This window comes from Leptonychotes weddellii, chromosome 6, assembly GCF_054177405.1.
Source record: "Leptonychotes weddellii isolate Sample4059 chromosome 6, ASM5417740v2, whole genome shotgun sequence".
Classification (NCBI taxonomy): domain Eukaryota; kingdom Metazoa; phylum Chordata; class Mammalia; order Carnivora; family Phocidae; genus Leptonychotes; species Leptonychotes weddellii.
The window spans coordinates 13,991,197-14,002,626 of record NC_138374.1 but is presented as its reverse complement, the minus strand read 5'-3'; the positions used below and the strand labels follow the sequence as shown (position 1 = coordinate 14,002,626).

General features: G+C 33.0%; 1 protein-coding gene and 1 pseudogene across 2 annotated transcripts in view; one reads left to right on the top strand and one right to left on the bottom strand.

Moving 5' to 3' along the window:
- The window catches only part of LOC102732683 (attractin-like protein 1), a 163,470-nt gene that overhangs the window by 54,907 nt on the left and 97,133 nt on the right, over window positions 1-11,430 (top strand). For both annotated transcript variants that reach the window (XM_081823458.1, XM_081823459.1), the window contains exon 5: window positions 7,715-7,869. In XM_081823458.1, the coding sequence (XP_081679584.1) occupies window positions 7,715-7,869 (155 nt within the window). The remainder of the gene's footprint in view (window positions 1-7,714; window positions 7,870-11,430) is intronic.
- Window positions 8,438-8,554, bottom strand: LOC115942034 (U4 spliceosomal RNA; annotated as a pseudogene).

Sequence of the window (11,430 nt, the reverse complement as noted above, 5' to 3'; positions counted from 1 at the left end):
CCATTCTAACTGGTGTAAGGTGGTATCTCAGTATGGTTTTGATTTGGATTTCCCTGATGGCTAATGATGATGAACATTTTTTCATGTGTCTGTTAGCCATTTGTATGTCTTCCTCAGAGAAGTGTCTGTTCATCTCTTCTGCCCACTTTTTGACTTGACTATTTGTCAGATTGGTAGTCATGTGCCTTCTTTCATTCTTGATTTTATTTTTTAAAAGATTTTATTTATTTATTTGAGATAGAGGAAGCAAGAGAGAGCGAGCAACGAGCTGGCGGGAGGAGCAGAGGGAGTGGGAGAAGCAGACTCCCTGATGAACAGAGAGCCTGACCTGGGCTCAATCCCGGGATCCGAGATCATGACCTGAGCCAAAGGCAGATACTTAGCCAACTGAGCCACCCAGGCACCCCTCATTCTTGATTTTAATAATTTGAGTTTTCTGTCTCCTTTTATTCTTGTTCACTATACCTAAGGGTTTGTCAATTTTTTTTTTTTTGTCTTTTAAAAGAAAGAACTTTTGGCTTCATTGATTCTCTCTATTGTTTTTCCAGTCTATTTTATATTACATTATTTCCTGTTCTAATCTTTATTATCTTAAAATTCTTTTTGGTATAGGTTTGGTTTTCCCTTTTGTCCAGTCTCTTTTGGTTGAAGTTTAAGTAATTGAATTCTCATTTTTTCTTCAAATACATATGTCTGCAAATGTAGATTTCCCTCTAAAGTATTGCTTTTGGTGTATTCCATGTTTCATTAATCTCAAAGTATTTTCTAAAATGCTTGGATTTTTTTTCTTTTTTCTTTGACCCATTTATTATTTTGGAGTTTTTGTTTCATTTCCACATATATGTGATTTTCTCAAATAACTTCCTTTTTGTTTTAATTATTTTAATTCCAGTATAGTTAACATTCAGTGTTATTCAGGTTACAGTATAGTGATTCAGCAATTCCATACATCACCTGTGCCCATCATGACAAGTGCACTCCTTAATCCCCATCATCTAGTTAATCCATCCCTTCACACCTTCCCCTCTGGTAACCAACAGTTTCTTCTCTATAGTTAAGAGTCTGTTTCTTGGTTTGTTTCTCTCTCTCTCTTTTTTTCCTGTGCTTGTTTTGTTTCTTAAATTCCACATGTGAGTGGAATCATATGGTATTTGTCTTTCTCTGACTTATTTCACTTAGCATTATACTCTGTAGCTCCATTAATGTCATTGCAAATGGCAAGATTTCATTCTTTTTTATGGCTGAATAATATTCCATTGTGTACATATACCACATCTTTATCTATTCATCTATTGGTAGACACTTGGGCTGCTTCCATAATTTGGCTATTGTATCCTAAATAATATCTGTTATTTATTTTTAATATAATTCCACTGTGGTCAGAGAGCATACTTTGTATGATTTTAACACTTTTAAATTTACTTAGGCTTATTTTATGACCTAGCATTTGGTCAGTCCTAGAGAATGTTACATGTACACCTGCAAAGAATGTGTATATTGGTGTTGTTGGCTACAGTGTTCTCCATATGTCTGTAAGTTCTAGTTGGTTTGTGGTATTATTCAGGTATTCTGTTTCCTTGTTTATCATATAGTTCAATCCATTTTTGAAAGTGAACATTGAAGTGTGCTACTATTACTGATTTATCTATGCCTCATTTTGGGGGGGTTCTGTTGTAAAGTCATATATGTTTATAATTACCATATCTTCTTGATGGACTGATCCTTTTATCACTGTGAAATGTTACTATTGAAGTCTGGGAACATTTTTGTTTTAATGTCTATTTTGTTTGATGTTATTATAGCCATTCCAGCTTTCTTATGTTTATTGTCTGCATAGTATCTTTTTAAAAACTCTTTTCTTAATATAGTCGTACCTTTCCATCTAAAGTAAGTCTCCTAGAGAGAGCATATAGTTGGTACCCTTCTTTTTTTTTATCCTGTCTCACAGTCTCTGCCCTTTATTTGTATATTTAATAGCTTTAATTTAATGTTATTTTTGATATAGTTGAATTTGTCTGCCATTTTACTCCTTTTTAAATATCTCATTTGTTATTGTAGATAATGCTTTTTGTTACTCTTTTTTATTGCTCTTTTTGCATTAAGTAAATATTTTCTAGTGTAACATTTTAATGCTTTAATAGTTTTTAAAAAAATACAGTCATTTTAGTTACTTCTTTAGTGTTGGTTCTAGGGCTTATCATCTATATCTTAACTTACTAGAATATACTTCACTTACCCTAACTTCACTCCAGTGAAATATAAAAATGTTACTCTTATAGAACTCTATTCCCTTTTTCATCTTTTTTTGCACTATTATAATCATATATAATATCTATATTTGTTGCAAGTTCAAAAATATATTATTATACTAACAATATAATTTTGTCTCTCAAAGAGACAGAGTAGAAAGAAGAGAAAATATATATTCTTATGTAAATTTGTTATTGAATATTTTTGCGTGCTTCTTTTTCATTTGTTCCTGTTGATTTGCATTACTATTTGGCATCTTACATCAACAGAATTTTGCTTTCATCTGTTACTTTGTGTTGTTATTGTCAAATATATCGCATTTCTATATGTTATCGGTCCAACAATACAATTATATATGTGTTGTTTTATAATAATTGTTTTTCAAATTTATTAGGAAAAGAAAGGAGAAGAAATATGCATTCATACTTTGTTTTATAATTACATAATTGCCTTTTCTAGCACTCTGGATTGAAATAACTAATCTAAGACTGAAGAACTTCCTTTAATATCTTATAAAGCAGATCTTCCACCAACAAATTTATTAATTTTTATTCATCTGGTAATGTCTTTATCTTGTTTATTTTTGAGAGATAGTTTTATAAATACAAGATTCTTGGTTGACATTTTTTTCCAGATTTCTTGAGCTTTAATTGACAGATAAAAATTGTGTATATTTAAGGTATATATGTGATATTTTGATACACATACACATTGGGAAATGATTACCATTGTCAAACTAGTTAACATGTTCATCATCTTATATAGCTCCCATTTTTTTTTGGTGTGTATGGTGAGAATACTTATGATATGCTATCTTAGCAAATTTCAAGTGTAGTAACCATGCTGTACACTAGATCTCCAGAGCTTATTTATCCTGCATAACTGAAATTTTTATGCTTTGACCTACATCTCACCTTTTCGCCCATTCTCAGCCCTTGCAAACCACCATTTTACTTTCTGCTTTTTTGAGTTTGACTTTTTTAGATTCCACATATAAGTGAGATCATGCAGTATTTGTCTTTCTGTGTCTGGCTTATTTCCCTTAGCATAATATTCTCCAGATTCATCTATGTTGTTGTAAATGGCAGGATTTCTTCCTTTTAAAAAGCTGAATAAATGAGATAAATATTTAAATACATAAATATTTATATTGCATTTTCTTTATTCATTCATCTATTGATGGACACTTAAGTTGTTTCCATATCTTGGCTACTATGAATAATGCTTCAGTGAAGGTGAAAGTAAAGATATATTTTTGAGATACTGATTTCATTTCCTTTGGCCATATACCCAGAAGTGGGATTGCTGAATAGTATGATTGCTCTTGGTAGTTCTATTTTTAATTTTTTGAGTAGGCTCTATACTATTTTCCAAATTGATTGTACCAATTTACTTTCCCACCAGTAGTGTACAAGAGTTCCTTTTACTCCACATCTTCAGCAACACTTCTTATTTCTTATCTTTTCTATTATAGACATTCTAACAGGTATGAGGTGATATCTCATTTTGTTTTTATTTGTATTTCCCTGATGATTAGGGATGTTGAGCACTTTTTCATTTACCTGATGATAATCTGTGTGTCTTCTTTGGAAAAATATCTATTCATATCATCTGTCCATTGTTTAATTGGATTGTTCCTTTTTTTATTGAGTTTTGCGAGTTTTTATATATTTTGGATATTATATTTTCTCCATTCTGCAAAGCTAGGTCCAGTACTGAGGGCCTCCCATTTTTTTCCCTTGGACAGCGCCTGAAGTGTTCAGGGTTATGCATCTTCTACCAATGCAACAGAGTTGACCCAGCTATCTATGTGTGCTCATGAACCATCTGCAGAAGCTCAAGTGTGCTACGTGGGGGAGGGATTTATGGATTGCTGGGAGCATATTTGTGCTATTTGGGGTATGTCTGCAGGTGATGTATCCTATGAAGTTCATGGGTGGGCCTTTTGGTAGAGTTCATGAGATGGTTAGTAGAAATGTTGAGTCTTTGTTGAGTTCTGTGCCCCAGTTGCTGTGAACACCCTTTTTTCTTCCTCTGCCAATCTTATCTTTCTGGGTGGGGTAAGAAAGAAGTGGTCCTCTTAGGCATAATCCTACTTGGCTGTGGAAGCCAGATACGCACTATGTTCTCACTTCCCCCATGGGAGTAATTGTATGTCGAAGGGGTTTCTCTTGGGATTGAGTGGTGTTGCCTTGGGGGAGAGGTGATGTGGTAATATGATATTGTTCTTCTTACCCTCCTAGAGCCTCCTATTCTTGGAATTTTTGCTTGAAGTGGTCCTGGGACTTCTGGGCTCCCCTAAAAGTACTCTTACCTCTCCATAGTTGATAAAATCTGTTTATGTGGGAGGATGAGGTCAGAAAATTCTTATTCCATCATCATATGTCACTCCCTGTATTTTGACATTTTTTTTTCATTCATCACGTTGTATATGTCATTTCACTGCATTTTGACCTTTATTGTTTCTAATGTGAAGTCAGCTGTTTGTCCTATTGGGGTTCTCTTGTATGCAAAAAAATCTTCCTCTTGCTGCTTTTAAGATTTTCTCTTTCTCCGTGGTCTTCAATGTTTTTACTATTTTATGTCTGAATGTGGTTCTTTCTGTGTTTTTTCCTCCTTGGAGTTCATTGAGCTATTTGGATGTGTATATTAATGTTTTTCTCAAATTCAGGAAGTTGTCAGACATTATTTCTTGAAAATTTTTTACCGCTTTCCCCTCTGCACTAGTATTCTCAGTAAATGTACGTTGTTGCGGTTAGTGGTGTTCTACATTTCTTATGGGCTTTGTTCATTTTCTTCTCTTATTCTTCAGATAGAGGAATCTCTATTTTTCTATCTTCTACTTCATTGATTTTTTTCTTCTGCTTGCTGAAATTTACTATTAGACTTCTGTCATAAACTTAAAAATTTCAACTCTTATACTTTTGAATTCTAGATTTTCTTTTTCTTGGTAATTTCTGTATCTTTTGTTTTATATTTGATAAGATATTGTTATATTTTCCTTTACTTCTTTAAATCTGTTTTCTTTAAGACTGAACATTTATAATAGCTGCTTTGAAGTCTTTTTTGCTTCATCTGTCATCTGGAGTCTCTCCAAGGCAATTCTGTTGCCTGCTTTTTTTTCCCTGTGTATAGGTTACTCTTTCCTGTTTCGTTGCCTGCCATAATTTCCCCTGAGCACTGGACATTTTAGATAACATACTATAGCAACTCTGGATCCTGGTTTTTCCTCCTTTTCTGGAACTGTTGTAATTTTATTTATTTAGTGACTTTGCTGAACTGTTTTAGTGAAGTTGCTCTCTTCCTCCAGTGGATCCTTTGATGTTGTTCCTCAAAGGAAGCAGCCTGGGGATGCACAAAATCGTCCCTGGATGATGGTAATTTTAGCAGGGTTCTCTGACTTTTTCCTCTGACCTCTCTGGTAAGCTATCTTACTCTGCATTACAATGCTCTGGGGCATAAATTGCTCCTTAGTCTGTTTGAATTCAATTTCAACCCTTTTTCATGGGTAGTCTTTGAGGCCAGTCTTAGAGATTCTGACCCTGGTAGGGCTCTTATTAGCTGTCTTTTTCCCTGCTTTTCTCTGGTGAACTCTGTGTTCTATGTTTTAGCTGATTGTTCTCATGGAGTTGCCAACTTACAACTTAATTGCTTACAATGGAAACCTCCATAGTTTTTGAGAGTGCCCTTAGGCATGAAGTTTCCCACCTTTTGTTACAAATAAACTCAGTTCCCTTGGGAGATCTGTGGTGCTCTCTTTTTCTTAGCCTGCCTCTCCCGAGTGTGGGGTGGGGTGAGACTCTGTGTCACTACTTTGGAATTGTAGGTGGGGTTAGTAGTCTGTTCCTCCTGGAGTGATACCACTGTGTTCTGTGCAGGCAGTAGATGGGGACGGTGGCCTTTGCTCTTCTCAGCTTGCATAGAACTTCTGTCCTATGACTGATATGGGGTGAAGATTTGTTGGCCCTCAGCCTGCTAGGCCTGAGCGTATAGCTTATACCCTATGAATGGGGGCTAGGTAGAGGATGAACATTCAGACCTCTCATGCTTTCTCCTGGAATAGAGCTTTTGTCACCCAGAACTGGGGGCCATGAGAAGTATTGGCCGTCTGCTGTTCCTGGTTAGGTGTCAGTGGCCTGGACTAGGAGCTGAGGAATGAAGGAGCTTTCTGTTCTTAGCTTTACCCACCGGGGGCTAAACTTCCTCCTTGCTGAACTGGTTGTGTGTGTGTGGTTGGGGAGGATGCTGATATGGGGAAGGATGGGACTAAACAATGTGTTAAATATCATGGACTGCTGCTGTTCTTACTGAAATTCAGTAGACATTCTTGAGTAAATATTTACTTGTTGCTCTCACTAAATTTTTCTGAGAACTTAAATGTCTTTTTTTTTTTTTTTTGGTAATTTTTACCAATTATAGTTCTCTCCCTATAGAGTTTGTGAAACTCCTTATCTTGCTATTTCGGAAGTCAGCTCCATATTCTTTAAGCATTAATTGCTATAGGTTTTTGAGATATATACTATATATACCTTACTCACTATACTATATGTACTGGGTTTACATTCTGATTCTTTTTTAGTAGCAGTGCTTTATTTAGGAATACTTAAGAAGTATTGATTCATATTGATTCATATTGAGTAATGCAGTTTATTATATATTAGTACATTAAGGTGAAATATAATTGTGAGCATATATTTATAGTACTTTCAGTTAAACTTCAATTAATTAAAAACATTTATATTAATTTGGTGTTTCTCAAAAATGCATTGTGATTTTACACAATATGGATCTATCTCAAAAATAATCTTGAGCAAAAGAATGTACATACAAATGAATATGATTCTATTTTATAAAGTACACCGACAACAATACAAATAAAACAAATAATCCTAAAATTGGTATGGAACCACAAAAGAATCAGAACAGTGGTAATCTTTAAAAAAAAAATCTCAGTACTGTTTACTTAGTTGTGTTCATCTTGTGAAAATTTATTGAATTTTAGACTTATGTGCATTTTTATGTATGTTATATTTAAATAAAAACTTAGTGTATTATGAGATCCATATGAATTATTAGTTTTAACTGAATACAATTCAGAGTAAATTTATTATATTCAACTTTCTATTTACTTTTGTATTTAAAACTGATGGTACTTTGGTCCTCTAGTTTTACGGACACATGTGTCCTACTTATAAAAGTTCAAAATATAAATTATTATAAAACCATGAACAATTATGTTTAATATTGTGCTTCCTCAAAATATTTTAAGATACTGTGAATCTCAAAATATTTTAAAAATACTGAAATTTAGAGGCCATTTATGAGTTGTTAAAAAAAATAAAGCATGTTATTTTCATAGTTCAAAGGAAAATTCTATATGCAAGTTAGACCCTTTATATAATATATATAAAATCAGGGAGGTCTCTTTATCCTTTGTAATACATTTTTAAATTTTATCCTGTAGGACTATTTTGAAAGAAAGTGGGTTTGCCAGATACCTTCATTCAGCTGTTCTTATCAATGGAGCTATGCTTATTTTTGGAGGAAATACCCATAATGACACTTCCTTGAGTAACGGTGCAAAATGTTTTTCTGCCGATTTCCTGGCATATGACATAGGTATGTATCTGTTAGGATTGTACAAAGTAGAGGAAATTATCAGAAATTTGTCATGTAGAGGTTCTCAAATACATTAATTGACAGCATGTGTATATGTCATTTTAGAGATAAATTCAGTGACAGATTATGAATGGAATTTTAATTTCAGCACACTAGTAGTATAGGGCCAGGAGAACAGACATTCTAGGTTCGAGCATCCCTTTTGAAGGCTTTTGTACATTGTGTCCCTATGTGAGCACTTTATCAGTCTGTTGTGTTGCCATATTAGTTTTGACATATGGAGCACTGTCAAATTACGTAAATTACAAATAGGAATGCAAGCATTTTAGTATTAGTGGGTATGAGCAAAGATGCATTTAAATTAAACATATATAGTTACTTGGTGTAGGAAGATGATAGAAGTAAAGAAAGGAGTATAGAGACAGTAGAGCTAAAGATACAAGATGTGGGGACAAAATGGAAACCCAGAACATATCTAGGAATGGAAGTAACTGAATAAGAGTATTTTCCAGAGAACCAGAAATACAGTGCACTTACCCAGTTTGCTTAATTTTAATTACGCTATCTGTAGTCCTACCAATTTCTAAATATTAAATGAATGTATTTTTTGGGAAAAGTTTTCAATTAGCAATAATCGCGCCTCAGATAAACCTCATTGGCTACGATACTGCCACTGTGCAAAGCTAAATGAATGTATTTTTTGAAATACTAAATTTAACTACCCAGTGGACCTTCATAGTGAAAATATTTCTTCTCTTTGTGTCATTTTATAGATGAAGCCTACTTGATATTTAAAATATATTTAACTGTAGTTCAGAGCACTTTTAATTGATCGTGTAAAGTAATATGCCAATTTTAAGCTATTATGAAACTTCCTGATAAATAAAAATAAAAGAAACCAGAGAATAACACATATAATGGATTTAAGAGGTACACTTTTGCTCTTAAACATCATAAAGGCACATAGTCTGCTTTGAAAAATTATTTCAAGTGGTGGCATATAAAGAAAATTATGCCTATTAATAAGAACTTTGGTTTTTATACTGTTACACATTTGGAAGGAAATTCCTAGTGATAACATTAAGCATACTTTTTGAGTCTAAACTGTGAGTATCTGTCTGTGATTAATCATTAAAAAGAATCCACTGCCTTTAGGATTTTTAGATACTAAATAGTTAAATCTTTGCCTTTTTGGACTAATAATTTGAAGTGATAACTCATTATCAAAATTGGATTGTCTTGGCTTATAAATTAGTGCTGAGATCCTGAAAAATGAGTTCAATGATGTACTGAATCTAGGCTCCTTTTTATGATTGTCATTGCCGGGCTGGGGGCTGTCAACATACTTTTTTGGCTGTGGTGATGAGACAGTAAGCTTACTTCTCTGGAGGTAGATGAAGGGATTTTGTTTTGTTTTGTTTTTCTTTTATGAATAAAAATCCTAGAAAAGTGTAGAATTTGTTGTTATTGTTAAAAATCTATGAAGTGAGATTTTGAACTTTTTCAGAAGATTCTTCAAGGAGTTTCCATCTACTCTCTATACTTTAATGAAGAAGTTAATGTTGAGCTATTTCATAGCTAACATATTGGGAAATTATTTTTATTCCTTCCATATTGTTCAAGATTATTATATTTTAGAGTTTATGTATCAAAAAAGCTTACCTACATGAAAACTATTAGAGGTATTAGTTTGAGTGAGAGAGAGATCAGATTATCATTATTCTAATTACTATTTGTTAAGTGTTTCTAAGGATTAGATAGTATGCTAAGGGCTTTTTACACATATCTTAACCTCTCTAATGGTTTTGTAACAAGGTGTTAATAGACTCGTTTCCAGAATTTTAAGCCCCAAACCATGCGGCATTCCTGGTACATCTAGCTTTTGTGACTCCTAACACTTGTAGTAGTCTTTCCACTTGAGTACCACATGCTGCTGTTTGGTTGGGTCCATTTTATGTTCTTAATTTTGCAACAAATTATCAGACACTTATGTTTCATAATGTTTCTTAATGCTGTGGAAAGATAGAAGCAAATATCAGTTTCATTTTTCAAGCAAATTGTTCAGGTGGGAGAAATAATAACATTTTAAACAGTTTTATACTTTAACATAACATTAACAATTAACAACAAAACATTAACAATATCAACAAAAACGTAAAGCAACCATATGATTCAACATAGGATAAAAGTATTCTGTTTTATGTCATTTGATTATTTTTGTGCAGTTCCCAATAAAGCTCTCCCCCCAAATCTGTTTTTATTCTCTTGAGTTTGTGGCATCAAATGTTGGAATATTTTCCTGGGAAAAGTATTTTTATATTTCAGAAAATGTCTTCCAAAATAATTGTTTTCCTTATGGAGTATATTTTTTGGGAATAAAATACAACCATTACATAATGAACCAACTGGAAAATAGGTCTGAAAAAAAGGTCATCTTGCTAATTTTTCTCTTTAGTACATTACCCTTGGACTTTTATGGCATATTTAACTTGAGTGCACCTGAGGAGTTAGCTGATTGCTTTGTGTTTTATGATGTTTAAATAAATAGGAATATTTGTGTCAATACTAATTTCTTATTGCTCTAAAAAGTACTATTTCAATCTTATTGCCATAGTAAATTTTACATAGTAAATATTGTTAATCTTTGAGGATATAACCTTGCCTTCACAGTTCTCATTGTTATATTATAGATGATAGATGTGGAAGGCACATGCCAGTGATTTTTTAACATGGCTGTATCTTGGCAACCTCTTTGAAGGTTGTAGGAAAAAAACTTAGGTCTTTATAAACTGATTCTCTTAGATTAGGCACTGAGCATCTATATTTTAAAAAAGAAACTCAAGTGCTATTGATAATAGACCCAGGGCTGGTGAATGAGACTGAATCAACTATAACATATAGAATGATATTACTTAATGCTCTTGTCTGTAAATCTAGCTTGAAATCAGATAACTTTGTTATTTTTTTTTTTGTTATTGTTAGTGGTATTATTATTGCTTTCAGAAAGTCACCATGACACCTTATTCAAGTTTAAAATGATCTTTGTGGTAAAGATAACCTTCTGCTAAAGATGTAATGGAATAACATGCCTCGTGTTCATCTCATGTTATTACACATTTATACTTTGAAACTGTTTGGTTGTGCAAAGTACACATTGTCATAAAAGTTAGTTTTCTAGCGTTAGAAGGAAAAAAGGTATCAGGTTGTTTGTTTTTCATATCTCTAAAGTGTCACTAGGTAGTTTGAGGATTTCAACATTTACAAATGAGAGATTGTCATGAATTGAAACATACCTTAAGATTGAACTGAATTTGGAGACAATATTTCAGAATCATCTAATTAAGAGCTATTACAAGAATTTTTGGTAGGCCTAACGTAGAATTATGAGGCTTTTAATTACAAATGGTAGTCGTTATTCTCCAGTAAGAAAATTTGCCCAGTGGTTAAGGGGATGTATAGAATTCTGAACAAACTGTTTAGGAGGATGTATAGAATTCCGAACAAGATGAAGGACAACTCGTAGATACAGTGATCATATATTTTTTTCTTCAAAAAGATAGT